Source organism: Grampus griseus (assembly GCF_964374135.1).
Source record: "Grampus griseus genome assembly, chromosome: 2".
NCBI classification, from domain to species: domain Eukaryota; kingdom Metazoa; phylum Chordata; class Mammalia; order Artiodactyla; family Delphinidae; genus Grampus; species Grampus griseus.
In genome coordinates this window covers 67591886-67610103 of record NC_139018.1, presented here as the reverse complement: position 1 = coordinate 67610103, position 18218 = coordinate 67591886, and the positions used below count along the sequence as shown (strand labels likewise).

Genomic DNA, 18218 nt, shown 5'->3' with positions numbered 1-18218 from the left:
AGTTACAGTTTTTTTCACAGCATGTAATATTTTTTAGTACATCTTTGTAGTTACATGGACCCTTTGACACTATATGTTAATTTGCCTGGTAATATTTAATTGATGTTTGATATACTGTGGTTTCTCTTACTTTGTTTTTCAGTCACTTAAATATCTTTTTATTTTTTCTAATAATGTATAGGTGAAGAGAAAATGATACAGTTAATGAAAAGAATAGAAATAAAATTTAAATTTGTTTATATATATAAGTATTATGCATTTTAAAGAAATAGTATTTACAATGTAAATAGATATCACAAGGATATATAGTAGTATTTATCCTAAATGTTTTCTGCCTGTGTTATATATAATATACATTCAAATTTAAATGAATACATTTGAAATAATAATAAATCCTCATTGTATATATTTCAAAATTCACACAAAAATCAATCTTCTAATCTCATACTTATAGTTCCTCTTGTGCAATACTGTTTCAGTCCATTCCCAGAAGTTGCAGAATCAGTTCAGCAAGAACTAGAGTCTTACAGAGCACAGGAAGATGAGGTTAAACGACTTAAAAGCATTATGGTAAGATTCTGTTTACTTTCTTGGAAATATAGAGAAGCAGAAGGACATCTGGAGGGGGAAAGAGGTTAACTTTTTTTCCTTACAAAAATTCAAGGCCATTCATTGCTTTAATAACAAAAAAATATATTCCCAACTTACATAAAAGATCTTTTTTAAAAAGAAATCTAAGTTCTAAGGAGAAGAGTGGACTCTTTAAAAAAAATAATATGAATTTATGATTTGAAAAAATATATAATGTGAGTATATTTTAGAGATATATGTTCCGGTGCTGCTCATTTTACTATATTTTTGATCTAGCTTCAAATTTCAGCTGTACTGTTAATTACTGTGTGACCTGTGGCAAGTCTCTGGGCCTACTTCTCTTTTCTTTTTTTTAATAAATTTATTTATTTTTGGCTGTGCATGGGCTTTCTCTAGTTATGGCGAGCAGGGACTACTCTGTTGCGGCGCACGGGCTTCTCATTGTGGTGGCTTCTCTTGTTATGGAACACGGGCTCTAGGCGCATGGGCTTCAGTAGTCATGGCACGTGGGTTCAGTAGTTGTGGCTCGCGGGCTCTAGAGCGCAGGCTCAGTAGTTGTGGCGCATGGGCTTAGTTGCTCCGCGGCATGTGGGATCTTCCTGGACCAGGGCTTGAACCCGTGTCCCCTGCATAGGCAGGTGGATTCTTAACCACTGTGCCACCAGGGAAGTCTCTGGGCCTATTTCTTTATCTGAAAATGCCAGCTGGTCCTTTTTTTAGTCATCCAACCATTCATTAGATTGGTGGTGACTAGAACTTTTCTATAACTGTCAAAAATGCAGATGCTTGCTCCTTAGAAGGGAAGAATTATTATCCTGGGTGACCAGAATCATACTGTTTATCAGTGATCTTAGGAATATATTGATTTTCATGCTTGGGCTTGGGATTTCTGAGTAGTTACTGGGACCGTTTTTTCCTTCCAGGGACTAGAAGGGGAAGATGAAGGAGCCATAAGTATGCTGTCTGACAATACTGCTAAGTTAACATCAGCCGTTAGGTAAGTAGGCAGTTTATCCTCTTTGAAATCTTTCTGTTGATAAGAATTTATTTTGGAGGTTAAAAAATTGATTAATATTTTTCATGATAGGAAATAATAGTAATAGCATATACCTTTAGACTAAAGAACTAAATTGTGTTTTTAATATGTTCAATCTGATTTAAGTTCCCTCCTTTTCATATAGCAGATCATTTGTTCCTTTTACTAGTTAGAATTGTATAATGGGGGTAATTTTGCCACCGAGATAGTATCGCTGATAAAGTAAGGTGAGTTATTGTTAATTTTATCATTGCTGCTATTACTTTATTAGCTAAAGTTTAAGCGGTATCTTTTTCATACTTTAAATGCCATCAAGGAGAGAGAGTTTCGTGTTTTAGAAATTTCACATTAATCTGATTTTATTCTAAACCTCCAAATTTTGGAATCAGAAAGTTAAATGGTAGAATAATGATATTTGGGAGGCAGGTTATTTTAAAATAAGAAGCATTTCAACTGTATTAAAGTGGTAAATACTGTATGTGTTCAAGCCTGGAGATTAAGTTCAGTTGATAGTTTAACATGTAATTTTGTCCCTGTTTTACTGTTCCAAGTATCCTCAGAGGAAGCAACCAGGTGTGTGTTTTATTAAAATTTATGTCATTTCCTTAGAGAATTTAATGGTTAATTTTCAATTTTTTGATACTTGTAGTTCTTTGCCAGAACTCCTTGAAAAAAAAAGACTTATTGATCTCCATACAAATGTTGCCACTGCTGTTTTAGAACATATAAAGGTAAATTTAGCTTTTCCTTCCCCACAATATAGCTACTATTTTTGTAGGGTTTTAGACTTTGTAAGATTCTTTCATATTCATTGTCTTGTTGAGCCCTCACTGTAATGTTAAGAGATATAATTATTGAAGGCAGCATTATTACCTTCATTTTTGCAAATGAGGAAACCCATCCAGGAAGATTAGTGATTTGTCCAAGGTTACATGTTCAGTAAAGAGAAGTTAGCATCTGTGATATTTTTATTACGTTTTATTGTATTACTTTGTTAATAGTAGACCTGTATCTAAACATCAGTAATACAGATTTAGACATCCCTTTTACTATAGTACTATCTAAAATATCTATTAATAACATCACTTCATTATGTAACTTGGTTCTGATCTTTTTAGTTTTAGATTAGTCTGTTAGCATTATTGCTTCTTACTGTTACCTGCTATACTGTGATTTTGAAACAAATGTATTGGATATTCTGTATGTTGTTATCATAGTTCTTTTTTCTCATTACTTCATTCATGGTAACTCTGTATCAGCTGGACTTAATCCATTCTTCAGTATTCTACTGTCATTTATTCTCTGGACATGGAACTGAATTCCAGTGACAGATTGATGATATACTAGAATGTGGCTATTACTGACCCCACTTTCCATTTGAGATGATACATTTGAAAAAGCAATGTAAAAAAGCTGAATATGCTTGCTTCCTGTCCAAAGTATTGATAACAACTTGGATTTATGGAAAAGGGGATTAAACATTTTTCTTTCTTAATGATTTAAAAAGCCTTAGAGCATTAGAAAGAAGCTAATATAGATAGATAATGGACATTGTACAGCATAGAATTTAAACCTGCATAATTTCTGTTAAGCTGACAGCCCGATTTTTTTTCCCCCACATCTTGATAGTGATGCTTGCTATTTTCATGTACCTACAGGAATAGAAACATAATTGAGCAGTCTATAGATGATTTCACTTCCATATGTTGCATCTCTGTAAAGTGGGAAAATGCTGATCAAATTTTTTTACCTGAGATCATTGTCTCCTGTGGAGATAAGACATATAACCGGTAAAATGCAACAAAGAGCTATATTGAGAATTTACTTCACTAGGAAAGTAAAGGCTTTGCTTACAAGCCTAAATATGAAGACTGTGAATCTAATATAAAAAGTTAAACAAAAATGTATTGCATTAAAACAAAATATAGGTTCTGCTTTACATCTACTGAACTATACTTATGTAATCAAGATCTTATGATCCATTAAACAAATGTTTCTTGATTACATGCTGTTTATGACAGTTGTTAATAGTCCTGTATGTACCTTGAGATTTAAACTGTTCCGTGGATTTTTTTGACATATAGTTTTTTCATTAATTTTTTTCATTATTAAATGTTTATTAATACTTATATTTTACTTTCTGACTTCAGTTCTCACAGTTGTAAAACCAGGAAAGTGCCAAGCTTAGCTTCTACTTCCAGACTGAATTGTGTAACCCAAAGTAACTAATTATCATACCAATGGAAAGTGCACAGTTTCATCTTATTCATAAAACTTTACAAACAGTATCCTGCCCCAAATTTATATGAATATACTCTAGGTCAGAGACTAGAGCTTATGGTTTGAGAAAATTCTGGTTAAAGTAATTTACTTACTCAATTATGTTAAGTGGCTCTGTAGGTGTTGTGCTGGCCCTAGAGATTCTGTAATAAACAGGACAGACAAGTTCTTTGTTCTCTTGGAGCTAATATAGTAGTGACAACAAACAAAGTAAGCAAATTAGAAAACAGGATAACGTCAGGCATTTAGGTGATATGAAAACACCAAATTAGGGTGATGTGATATGATAGACACTGGCTCAGAGGGCTGTTCTAGAGTAAGTGAAATCACCATCAAAGGAAATCACCTTTGATAAGGTGGTGTTTTAATTGAGACCCAAATCACACGAAGGAGCCAGTTAGTGAAAATTTCAGGGCCACGTATTCCAGGCAGAGGGACTAATATGTGCTGCAAAGGCCTTAAGGCAGGAACAAATTGCTTTGGAAGACCTAGAAGAAGTCTAATGTGCTTATAGTGAGGAGAGAAAGAGTGATAGACTATGGGGTCAAGAGAAATAGGGATTTAAGTATGAAGAGGTTAATGCCATGATCTGATTTATGTTTTAACAAGAGAATGGTCTTAGCTGTGTGAGGGATGGGTGAGTTCTGGAAGTAAGTGGAGAACTGGAAGATGGCTATTATACGTGACTAGGTGAAAAATGGTGTTTTTTAAGGCAAAATTTAAGGCATAAATTAAATGCTTATTTATGATTGTATATAAGTTTTCGAGAATCACTTTGTCCTAATAGATGCCGTCTGTCTGAGATACTTTAATAAGCCACCATGCCTGACCCAAAAATTCTGCTTTAAGACCTGGTTGCTTGGCTCTCTTTATAAAGGAACTTGTTTCTTCCAGGGCTGCTAATTGTCTGGCAGAGCATCTTATGCTAAGAAACTAATTTGTCATTCAGGGTGTTAAATACTTGTATATAAAATCTACATATTTTGGAATAATTTTTGTGCTGTAACTCAAGGAAGACACCATATTCCTAGTAGGATCTGATATAAAGAAACTATAAAGGACATTATATATAAGGTCATTCACTTGCAGAGGGAAAATAATGTCATGTATAGAACACAGTATTCCTCATTGGATCATTCTAGGAAACCCAATTAATAGTAGAAGTTTTTTTTAAATCATAGATAAAGGAGCATATTTATTTTAAATATTTACAATAAATTATAGTTGTATTTAATAAGCCACATACTCTGAGTTATTCTGATATAAGAAATTCTATTAGAGCTTCCCTGGTGGCACAGTGGTTAGGAATCCGCCTGCCAATGCAGGGGACACAGGTTCGAGCCCTGGTCCGGGAAGATCCCACATGCCGTGGAGCAACTAAACCCATGCGCCACAACTACTGACCCTGCTCTCTAGAGCCCGTGAGCCACAGCTACTGAGCCCGCACGCCTAGATCCCATGCTGTGCAACAAGAGAAGCCACCCAGTGAGAAGCCTGTGCACCACAACAAAGAGTAGCCCCTGCTCACTGCAACTGGGGAAAAGCCCGCGGGCAGCAACAAAAGACCCAATGCAGCCAAAAATTAAATAAATAAATAATAATAATAATAAAGAAATTTTATTAGTATAGAAAAATTGGGATGTCTTCTGTGAAGAGTCCTGTTTTAATGTTAACCATCTTTCTTAAGTTATTCTCCCTTGTCAAAACTAGCACATAAATGCTATTGTTTCCATTTTTTCTCATTACTTCTAGTTACAAAATTTTTCTTACGGTTTTTCATAATTATTAAATTTCCAGTTTTAAAATATTTACTTTTAAGTGACATGTTTATTTGTGCCATTATTATGTTACACCATCTGCCCCTGGCTATATAATGTTAATAATAATTAAAGAAGTATTTTTCTCCATTATCTTTTTTTTATTTTTAATTTTTATTAAAGTATAATAAAAGTATAGTATAGTTGCTTAACAATGTTGTGTTAGTTTCTTGCTGTACAGCAAAGTGAATCAGTCATATGTATACATATATCCCCTCTTTTTTGGTTTTCCTTCCCATTTAGGTCACTACAGAGCACTGAGTAAAGTTCCCTGTGCTATACAGTATGTTCTCATTAGTTATCTATTTTATACATAGTATCAATAGTGTATATATGTCAATCCCAATCTCCCAATTCATCCCACCCCCCCATCATCTCTTACTCTTTTCATTAGAATTTGTTGACCACCTGAGCTTTATTTACTTCTTTGTAAACATTAATTCACCTGAGTAGTAAATACTTATTATTAGCAAGAATATTATGACTTTTAATGCAGAGATCTCAGAACACTTCTCTTGGTATTTGTCTTTATTGCAATTTTGCATATTCTTTTGGGGTGTTTAGATTATAGCTCCTTCTTACATTTCTTTAGATGGTTTTCTGAAGCAGAATACTAGAAGAGAAGTCCTGGCGGTTATCCAGTAGTTGATGTTTCAGTGGAAAGATAGAAGGAGCACAGCAGTTTGTAACAAGTTTGGCAAATATTATCATGTAAATGTATTGATATTCTAAGGATTTTAGTGGCTTGGGTAGTTAACATTGGTCTAATAGATTAAATTGTTGAATCCTCATTTGTTTAAAGTAAACCTTATCTTTTGCAACCTCTTTAGCAATTTTTTCATTTCTAATACAAATAAGATTTTCCCCCACTTGCTGGTTATTACAGAATGGATTCTGAGATTACTTAAATAATTTGTAGACAAATTTTAATTTATTTTAATTATTGTTGTCTCACCTGCATAATCACACTGAATTAATTACTCTCTAGCTTCAGAAACCTAAGAAAAGGAAAAGTTACCTAGCTGTAAGTCACAGTAGATGAGAGAGAAATGGCATTATATGCTCTTTCCCCTAATGCTCTTACATCTGAATGCTCCTTCCTAAGGTAACCGGCAAAGAATTAGCTGTTAATAAGCTGTTGTGGATCAAGGCTTCATTGGTGCTGAATCTTAATTTTTGTTCCTCTTGTGGAGAAAGTTAAGAGGTACTGAATTAGATCTAAACACATCATCTGGTCAAGCAAACATGTACTGCCTTAGGTCTACACTCTGAACAAGGTTTAGCCCTTGCTAGCGATGCTAGCTTTTAACTGGAGCCCCTCCTTCAGGGGACTAATTTTTCTTTGGTTCAACTTCAGTATCTTTCTTAGGGGAAAATAAGCTTTCAAAATAAAGTAGAAACTGAACTGATCTTCACTAGTCAACACATCAAATTAGCTGATGCCCTTTATTCCCTTGGTAAAACAGTGGTTGCTGGCCACATTATTGACATGCTGACATTTGACAGCTAGTATGTTTGTAAGTTGAATTTTTTGCTTACCAAAAAGTTATTTGTATTTGATTCCAATCTGTTTATGTCAATGGTATGAGTAGGAAAAGAGGATTGTTTCTATAAAACTAAGTTACATGCCTTAGACTCAATGAAGATGGTGATTTAATTATTGCTTAACTTAGTAGCAGGTTAAAAAAAAAAAACACAGAAAACCTGTAAGACATTAGAAAATCTTGAAAAACACTAAAATTGCTTTGTAAATGTTTATAAATTTTTTTATTTCACTTCAAAGAAACAAACTAGAAGTTGTAGGTGATCCCTTATAGGTATACATTATACAAGAAAGAAAAAAATTTCAGTCAGTGCACCTCGGTACTCAAGGGAAAGGTCTTGGATCTACGTCAAGATTGACAGACAATTATACATTTTAGACCTTAAGTTAAAAGGTAGTGTTTAAAATGTTTATATACAACACAGGTCCTTTTTTATTCTTTACATTAACTGACTTTGATTAACTGATCACTACTCTCCTGATCACAGTAGGGAAGAAATTTTACTGTAGTATAAATCAGAACATTTCTCTGCCTGGATTTTGACTGATCTCTTTTAAATGATCTCTTGTCCAGTACACATACCAAGTGAATGTTCATATGACCTTGGTGTCTTTTCTTCAAAGCAGGGAAAAATATATGTTGTAGCAGGAAGTCCCCAATGGACATACTGTCACTATCTTCTACCTCTTTTCATCCCAATTATTATTAGTCACTATAAGAACTTAAAGTTTTCTTTACTCCAAGTATGACCAAAGACAGCTCTTGAATGAGTGAAATATCCTTCAGTTTCTTACTCACTATGAATTTCTGGAGGCTACTTCCACATCCTCAAAAAACAAAGTATGAAATTACCTTTTCCTAGCTTTTTGCTCTCACTTTTCTGCCATCTGTTTTCATGAAGATGAAGCATTGTCATTTAGCAAGACTCAGTTTAATAGATTCGTAAACGTTAAATTCATAGAAATAAAGACTTCTCAAAACTCAATAAAGGGGGCTTCCCTGGTGGCACAGTGGTTGAGAGTCCACCTGCCGATGCAGGGGACACGGGTTCATGCCCCGGTCCGGGAAGATCCCACATGCCACGGAGCGGCTGGGCCCATGAGCCATGGCTGCTGAGCCTGCGCATCCGGAACCTGCGCGTCCAGAGCCTGTGCTCCATAACCGGAGAGGCCACAACAGTGAGAGGCCCGCATACCGCAAAAAAAAAAAAAAAAAAAAACAATAAAAGGAAAATGAACAACCCAATTTTTAAAAGGGTAAAAGATTTGAATAAAGATTTGACTAAAAAAGATACACGGGTGACAAATAAGTTCAGTGTCAACAATCATTAGAAAAATACAACTAAAACCATAGTGAGATACCTCTATACATCTATTAAAATGTCTAAAATTTAAAATATTGATCCTGCCAACGTCTGGCAAGGATGCAGAAGAACTAGAACTCTCATATATTGCTGGGAGGAATGTAAAATGGTACACTCACTTTGGAAAACAGTATCTCTATTCCTTAAAATGTTAAACACAAACCCATTATATGCTCCAGCCATTCTACTCTTAGGTGTTTACTGAAGATAAATGAAAGCATATACGTTCATTGTACATGAATATTTATAGCAGCTCTTTGTCATAGCCCAAAACTGGAAACAACCCAAATGTCTATCAACAGGTGAATTGAATGAACAAATTATGGTATATCTATACAATGGGATATTCTACAATTAAAAGTAAGGTACTATTAATACATACAGTATGTATTATTGGATGAATCTCATAGTAATTGCACTGAGTGAAAGATGAATCGATGAATCTCAGAGTAATTACACCGAGTGGAAGAAGCCACACACACAAAAAAAATACATAATCTATAATTGTATTTACATAAAATTCATTAAAATGCAAGCTAATCTATAGTGACAGAAAGCAGGACATAGAGAATTGTGTTGGAGGGCCAAAAGGAAAGAAGTACATTGAGAAAATTTCCTTGGGTGATGAATGATATGTTCAGTGTTTGGATTGTGTTCATGGTTTCATGGGTATATACATATGTTAAAACTTAACAAATTCTGTGTATTGTATGTCATTATACCTCAATAAAAGTGAAAAATTCAAACAAGGCTTAGTGGTCATCTATTTCAGGTCTTTTACAGATAAGAAAACAGATTTTAATTAAGTCATTGAGAAAGCCAAAGACTAATTTTGGTAATGTGGATTTTTGGCATTGTGTTTTAAGTGCCACAGAATATTAAGAAACAGAATATGCTACATAATTTGTGAGTGGGTAAACCCGGGAGTTTTTTACAGACTTTTCCCTTATAGGAATATGCAGTAGGTTAAATGCAGAGAGTAGAAGCAGAGTTGAGATGAACAGTCAAATGTTTAAAATAAAAGGAGAGGACAGATGCATTCCTTACTTTTTAAAATAGATTTCTCACATTTTATTTATTTATTTATACCTTGACTTGTTCTACAGAATTTGAGGTCACTTACAATGACAACACATAGACTAGCAGAATAGAGAATAATTCATGAGCACCAGGGATATACAAATCAAAGTAGAAAGTAAAAAATCAAACATAGCCCTTATAATTCCTCAGTCCTGTAGCACCCACTTTCCAAAGTCCTTCACGAACCTCCTGTGGAACTAGGATTTTCAAGATAGAAGGAACCGTGGGACAGAGTTTTTAGTAGATTCCACAAATTAGTGAGGTTTCTTCCTTGGTGAAATAAGGTTAAAAATAAAATTTTCTGTATCCCCCTCTTGGAGATTCATAATGCAGTATAATATACACATTTTATTTTATTTTTTAAAATTTATTTATTTTTGGCTGCATTGGGTCTTCGTTGCTGCACGCGAGCTTTCTCTAGTTGCGGCAAGCGGGGGCTACTCTTCATTGCATAGCATGGGCTTCTTATTGTGGTGGCTTCTCTTGTTGCGCAGCATGGGCTCTAGACGCGCGGACTTCAGTAGTTGTGGCTCACGGGCTCTAGAGCACAGGCTCAGTAGTTATGGCACGTGGGCTTAGTTGCTCCACGGCACGTAGGATCTTCCCAGACCAGGGCTCAAGCCTGTGTCCCCTGCATTGGCAGGTGGATTCTTAACCACTGCGCCACCAGGGAAGCCCAATATATGCATTTAAAAAACTTATTTAGCCAATATTTCTCGAACTCCGTTGACTTTGGAACACCTCTAGGGATTATTTCTTATAACCAACTCTGAGAACTAGCATTCTGCAGAACATGTTTTGTGAAATATTCTTCATTTAATCAGTGAAGGAAATAAGAAAAGAAAAGGTTAAATGTTCCCTAGTTAATGGCAGAGTTGGAACTCAAACCTGGAACTTTTTGTATTTTGTCTTGTTATCTCTTTACCATACCATTTATCATTGTTATTCAGTTTCAGTCTGGTTCAGTTTATCAAGTAAAGTCAAGAAATGTTTCATTTAAAGAAATGCCTTAAAGAATTTTGCATTCTTTTACCTGACTGCTTCTGATACTGCCATTTTTGCTTTCTTTTCTCTATACTTATTGATCACCTACAATGTACAGTTCTGTAGATGGTTCTTATTTTAATCGAGTGAAAATATTTACACCCTGATTGTTATGTGAGTACTAGAGTACCTTTAAAAAACATGTATTTTAAGATACTATGTAAATGAACGTGTTTTTACTACAGTGCCTTATAGAGTGCTTTACACTTCACAAATATTTTATTATCAAACGTAGCATCCTCAGGTTATGATTGTTGGCTGAAAAATATGAACATATGATGTATTTTTTTCCTTTTAAAGAGAACAAACTTCTTTTGTGCACTTGTATATCAGATAATTTAACATAATAGATATGTTCTCTCATTCTGCAGAGGAAAACTCAGAGGTACTGGAATCTCAGAGGTACTGAGTACATGACTTGAGACCAACTGCCAGAGCCTGAACTTGAACTTTGGCTTTTGACTTTTAAATCCCATACTCTGTCTACCGTGCTGTAGTTCCTTAAAACATAATCACCAAAAATGTAATGAGAATGGTTTTGCTCTTTTATAATCCCTTTAGAGTAACCATGGGTTCAAAAGTAATGTAAACAAGCAAAAATTAGAAGTAGGGAACCCCAGTTGTCTTATTAAAATATTTGACCATTCAATGTGTTTATTCATTCATTTTAAAAATACTCAGTTGGCCTAGTCTTTTATGTCCATGAATGCTTAAATAGGAAATGAAAATTTAGTGAACTTTTAAATTGTTTCATAAAACAAGTATACTTTTTAAAATAACGGATTTGTTTTAAAGGTCAGTTATGTTGAAATACCAATAAATACCTCAAGAAAAATTCCATGCTAGGGTTACTTATTGACTAGTAGCGAACATGAATACATACAAATATATGTATGTATTATATACTTTGTGTATTCATTGTCAATGTAAGACTACACTCCTAAAGCTATCTTTTTTTTGAAGCACATGCAAAATCATCTCTCTGTTGTTTTCCTTTGGTTTGGGTTATTTTATATAATATCTGTGGAGAAATAAAAGTGAAAGGTGTTATTATTCAAAGCTACACAAATCTTCCCAAGGTATTGCAAACACTCTTTATTAAATGTGCCCCTTTCTTTTGTTTTACATTAGATGCATGTCTAATGCAGATGCATGTCTGCTCTATTTTTTTAGAGCAGTTTTATGTTTGCAGGAAAATGAGTGAAAAGTACAGAGGATTTCCATGTATCTTCTTACCCACCTGTCCCCAGTTTCCCCTGTTATTAATCTCTTGCATTAATGTGGTACATTTGTTACATTTGATAAGCCAATATTAATACATTATTAATACCAACTAAAGTCTGTAGTTACATTAGGGTTCACTCTTTGTGTTGTACATTCTGTGGGTTTTGACAAATGTATAATGACATGTATCCATCATTACAATATCATACTGTTCAACTGCTCTAAAATCACCTGTGCTCCACCTGTGTATCCATTCTTCCCTCCCCCCAAATCCCTGACAACCACTGATTTTTTACTGTCTCCACAGTATTGTTTTCCAGAATATCAGATAGTTGGAATCATACAGTATGTAACTTTTTCAGAGTAGTTTCTTTTATTTAGTAAAATGCATTTAAGACCGTTCTGTGTCTTTTCATGACTTAATAGCTCATTTCTTTTTATTGCTAATTAATATTCCATTGTCTGGATGTACCATAGTTTATTTATTCATTCAGTTATTGAAGGGCATCTTGGTTGCTCCCAACTCTTGGCATTTTTGAATAAAGCTGCTATAAACATCCATGTGATGGTTTTGGGGTGGACATAAGTTTTCAGCTCCTTCTGGTAAATATCTAAGAGCATGATTGCTGGATCATATGGCCAGAGTATGTTTAGAATTGTAAAAAACTGCCAACTGCCAAACTGTCTTCCAAGGTGGCTGTACCATTTTGCATTCCCATCAGCAGTGAATGAGAGTTCCTGTTGCTTCATATCTTCACCAGCATCTGGTGTTGCCAGTGTTGGATTTTAGTCATTCTGATAGGTATGTAGTGTGTCTTTTTTTAATATATGATGTCCTGTTTTTTGTACATACTTTATTTTTATTGAAGTATAGTTGATTTATATACAATGTCATTTTAGTTTCATGTGTACAGCACAGTGATTCAGTTATATACACACTGTTTTTCATATTCTTTTCCCTTATAGGTTATTACATGTACATACTTTTATTATTTACTTAATTTTATTTATTTATTTTATTTTTGGCCGCTCCGCAGCAGCATGCAGGATCTTAGTTCCCCGACCAGGGATCGAACCCACGCCCTGTGCATTGGAAGGGTGGGGTCTTAACCACTGGACTGCCAGGGAAGTCCCAAGTGTGTCTTATTTTAATTTGCATTTTTCTGATGTCATACAGTGTGAAGCATCTTTTCATACACTTACTTGCCATCTGCCTATCTTCTTTCGTGAAACGTCTGTTCAGGTCTTTGGCCCATTTTTAAATTGTATTTTGTTTTCTTAGTGCTGAATTTTAAGAGTTCTTTGTATTGTTGGGGGGGCGATTAGAATCCCTTAATGGATGTGTCTTTGCAGTTATCTTATCCCAGTCTATGGCTTGTCTTCTCATTCTCTTGGTAATATCTTTCACAGAACAGAGGCCTCTAATTTTAATCAAGTCCATCTTTTTAATTATTTCTTTCATGGATCGTGCCTTTGGTGTTCTATCTAAAAAGTCATCACTATACCCAGGTCATCTAAATTTTCTCCTGGTATCTTTTAGGAGTTTTAGTTTTGCATTTACATTTAGGTCTGTGATCCATTTTGAGTCAGTTTTTCTGAAAGGTGTTGGGTATGTCATATTTTTTTTGCATGTGGATGTCCAGTTGTTCCTTCACCATTTGTTGAAAAGACTTTCCTCCTCCATTGAATTGCATTTGTGCTTCTGTCAAAGATTAGTCAACTGTATTTGTGTGAGTCTGTTTCTGTAGTATCATTGATATGTCTGGGTTTTTTTCACAAACACCACACTGTCTTAATTATTGCAACTTTTAAGTTAAGTATTAAAATCAGGTGTTGTCAGTCCTCCATCCTTTTTTTTTTCCTCCTTCAATAATGTGTTGACTATTCTGGGTCTTTCCTGTCTCCATATAAACCTTAGAATGAGTTTGTCAATATCCACCAAATAACCTGCTGAGATTTTGACTGGAATTGTGTTGAATCTATAGATCAAGTGGGAAGAACTGACATCTTGACAATAATGAGTCTGCCTATTCATAAATAAGAACTATCTCTTCATTTATTTTTTGAGTACTAATGAAAATGGTATTTCCTTTAATATCAAAGTTCAATTGTCCATTGCTAGTATATTGGAAACCGGTTGACTTTTGTATATTAACCTTGTGTCCTACAATCTTGCTATAATCACTTATTAGTTCCAGGAGATTTTTTGGTGTTTCTTTGGGATTTTCTACATAGACAGTAGTGTCATCTGCAAACAAAGACAGCTTTATTCTTCCTTCCCAATCTGTATGCTTTTTATTTCCTTTTCTTGTTTATTGCATTAGCTAGGACTTCTAGTACAAGGTTGAGTAGGAGTGTGAGAGGGAACATCTTTACCTTGTTCCTGATCTTAGCAAGAAAACATCTAGTTCGTTTGCATTGTATTTTCTGGAAGAGATTGTAGAGATTTGGAATGATTTCTTTCTTAAATATTTGGTAGAATTCACTAGTAACTCACCTAGACCTGATGCTTTCTATTTTGGAAAGCTATTCATTATTGATCAATTTCTTTAATAATATAGGCCTATTCATTCCATAAGTGAGTTTTGATAGATTGTGTCTTTCAAGGAATTGGTTCATTTCATCTAGGTTATCAAGTTTATGGGCACAGAGTTGTTTAAAATATTTTTATTATCCTTTTAATGTCATGGGATCAGTAATGATGGCCCCTCTTTCATTTCTGATACTATTTATGTCTTCTCTTCTTTATTCTTAGTTAACCTGGCTAGAAGTTTACCAATTTGATTGATCATTTCAAAGAACCAGCTTTTGGTTCCAGTGATTTTTCTCTAGTGATTTCTTGTTTTTAATTTCATTGATTTCTGCTCTGATTTTTATCATTTCTTTTCTTCTGTTTACTTGGATTTAATTTGCTGTTCTTTTCCTGGGTATATCTTTTGAGAGTTCAACACATTAGTGAGATAAAACTAAATGCTTCTGAGAGTTATGATAAAATAAGATAATAGTTTACAGGTGCCATATAAACCTCTGTTTTCTCCAGAAATATTATAGATAAAGCACTTTTTTGTATTTCATTATAATAAGGTTGCTAATATTAGTATTTTAATATTTGTCATCTATAAAGATCATTTCATATACATTTAAAATTTCTTATTACATAGATCATTTTTGTTAGAATTTAAATTTTTTAGTAGGAGTCAATATATAAGATAAATTTATAGATTAAATAAACTTGTTTTCTTATTCTAAAACAGATTTAAGTCAGCTTCCACGAATAGCACATACAGCAAAAATCATGAAGTAGAAACTCACAATAGTTTCTATATAGTTATAATTATAATTCTCAAGTTTGGCTTTGAATTTTCTGGCAACCACAGTAAAGAGATACAATTAAATTCTTGAAAATTTTCTCAGAAAGAATTTGTTTTTTATTCTAAGCAAAGTGTTCCTTAATATTATGTTACAAAAGACATTGTTCATATTGGGCATTATCTAGAGTAAATTTAGTGATGTAACAATGCAATATTTTAATATCAGTTACTGTCATGGATTTTACATGGCAACTTAATGAACGTTAAGGGCATAATATTAAAATATAATTCATTGAGGGCAGTTTTATGAGTGACCAATGTAATAAAGTCTAAGTTTATACCATTCTAGTGTTTTTTTTCTTACACTAAGAATAGAATTTTTAGTATCTAAAGTGGAAATATTTTGCATTCTTTAAATAATGTAATAATATCACTTTTTTAAATTGGCTGGATTTACATAGCAGAGAAGTTGAGGTTACATCTTCTGATTTGGGCCTGGAATGCTAGAAAGTCAGTGTTCTTGGTAGAGAGAAAAATGCATATATTTGGAAATGAGATAACTAACTAGTAAGGTTGATAACCTATTGTAGAAATTGAAGATCCTAATCAGGTTCCTCACCTTGACAGTATACTGTCCCATCTCTGCACAGAAGTGAGGTAGAAGTATAATGATGAATTTTATTCAAGATTTCTAAGTCACTGTGGCATATGAGCAAATGCTCCAGAATAAATATTTTCAGCCAGCTGTGCTATAGAACACCTTAAATATTTTCATGGAACATCCAGTTTTAGTGCAACGTAATTTTTCACATTAGCAAACCCATATAAATCCACTGGCATGAAATGCAGCAAAAAATACACCTAAATAACTAAAAATATATTAACATGCTATTGTGTTATATTATGAAAGGCAATTGAGTTTTAGAGAATTCCAGTCATCTTGCGGGGCACAAGCCATAAAGTAATGAACAAATAGCTTAGTATAATCTAGACTTTATACTCTAGTGACATACAGACCACAGACTATTATAATACAGCATACAGAGGCCACTCACCTGGAGGAAGAATTATCCAAAACAGCCTTGAATGATGATAGGAACTGCACATTTAAAAAAGAAAGTAGAAACAAGAAAAGGCTAGAGTATAAAGGATCTTCAACTTAAGATTAGGTTATATCCTAAAAGTATAGTTCTAAGTTCATTTTAGCTTAAGGATATACTTTCCTATAGACATTAACATGGCAGATAGGTTCCTGTCCTACAAACCCTATTTAATTCATAATCTGGAATGTTTCAAATGTTGTGTTGCAGCAAAGAAGAGTTTATCATCCCCTCTCTCTCCTGTAAGAAGTACTGGTAGAAGAACATTGGGATTCTTAGTAGTGAAAGGAAGTAATAACTGTCTAATCCCTTCTTGTCTTTGCTTTTACTGCTGACTAGGGAATAGAACTGGCGCTTGGAGAAGAAGGAAGGCCAAGAAATACCACTCTAGTCTTTGTCATCACCTCAGTCTATGACTGAGGCTGTAGCTAGCAGTGAATAGGGAGTCCCAGAGTGGTGGTGCCTGTAGCTAGGATAAACAGAGGAATGGTAAAAGAGAAGGAAAAAAATCCCCCACAGTTGTAGGAAGGAAAAAGGAATTCCTTTCATGTCCTGTATGGATCATCAATAAATCTTCCTACGTAATGGGTTCTCAAAAGGCAAGAAATGCATACTACTTACACATCCCGAATGACTTGAGGGTTTTTAGAAGTGTCCCTTCTTTTGTTCTTTTTAAACCCAGTAGACTACTGGCTGTCACCAGTCAAAAAATGCCATACGCACAGACATATACATAACACTTTACACTTTATTTCAAATTTACAAAATTATAAACACAGTGACAGGTAAATGACAATTCAGTACATTTAGTTGGATAATATATATAAAATGCATATATGTGTGGTTAATTTGATGTGAATGTTGACACAGTGCACTGAGAAATGAAAAACATCACGCTGATTGTCCACTGATAACTCTGAAATTGGGAGAAAAACACTAGAATTTTTTTTTTTTTAAATCAGATTCTTCTCTTAGCTCTTCTAAAGGGATTTTTAGGAAATTCATAGCTCTCAGAGTTTGTATTCACTAGATATAATTTGTATTCCGTATATAGTCCTTTATTTTTCTGAAATATTCCCTTTTTGATAATTTATTCTTGATATTTATTGAAGCTACCAAAAATCTGTTTATTATCTTGACCTTGTTATTTTGTTTTATATTTTCAATTTGTCTATTTTCCATGTAACTCTTGTTATCCAATTTTTGTCCTCCTTTGAATCCATATTGTAGAAGAATAATCAATCTTTGGGACAGAAGTTGTTTCTCTTAGTATTTTCCCTTATTTCAAGAAAGTGAAAAAGGACCGACCTATAGATATTATGTCTCTGGACAAAGTAACCTTTTACCACATATACGTAAATTATGTGTATTACCAAAAAACCCCAAATATATACTAATTGACACATATACTTTCTTCCATAAAGCATATACAAAGGAAGCAATAAGTTGTTCTTGAGGAAAATGTAATTTTCCCTACTCTTTATCTGTGGTGTACATTGGAGTCTGACCTGGATTTGAATCTCAACTCTCTACTACTTCTACTCTGGTAACCTTGAATAAATTTATGTTTCTTTGTGTCTGTTTCTTCATCTTTAAAACGAGACTAATAATTCCTAGCTCATAGTGTTATCTGGAGAATTAAATGAGATAGTCTAAGTTTGTAGTTTTTAAACACTGTTCTCTGGTACCCTAGAGCTCAATAGAGACATTTAATGGGTCACTTGTATCTTTATGTTTAGGGTTCTACAGAAGATTTGGTTTGAGAAAGAGGGTCCTGAGGTTCTCTGTTTAAAAACATTTGAGGGCTTCCCTGGTGGCACAGTGGTTG

General features: G+C 33.9%; 1 protein-coding gene across 6 annotated transcripts in view; it reads left to right on the top strand.

Moving 5' to 3' along the window:
• Window positions 1-18218, top strand: part of SCFD1 (sec1 family domain containing 1) — a gene marked incomplete at its 5' end in the record, with an annotated part of 133274 nt that overhangs the window by 59379 nt on the left and 55677 nt on the right. For 5 of the 6 annotated variants that reach the window (XR_014296330.1, XR_014296331.1, XR_014296332.1 and 2 more), the window contains 3 exons: window positions 480-570; window positions 1515-1588; window positions 2277-2358. Coding sequence is in view for 3 of the 6 variants with exons in the window: in XM_082647827.1 (XP_082503953.1) it covers window positions 480-570; window positions 1515-1588; window positions 2277-2358 (247 nt within the window). Of the gene's footprint in view, window positions 1-479; window positions 571-1514; window positions 1589-2276; window positions 2359-6316; window positions 6386-18218 lie in introns of those variants that run through there. The other variant, XM_082647829.1, reaches the window with a different exon arrangement.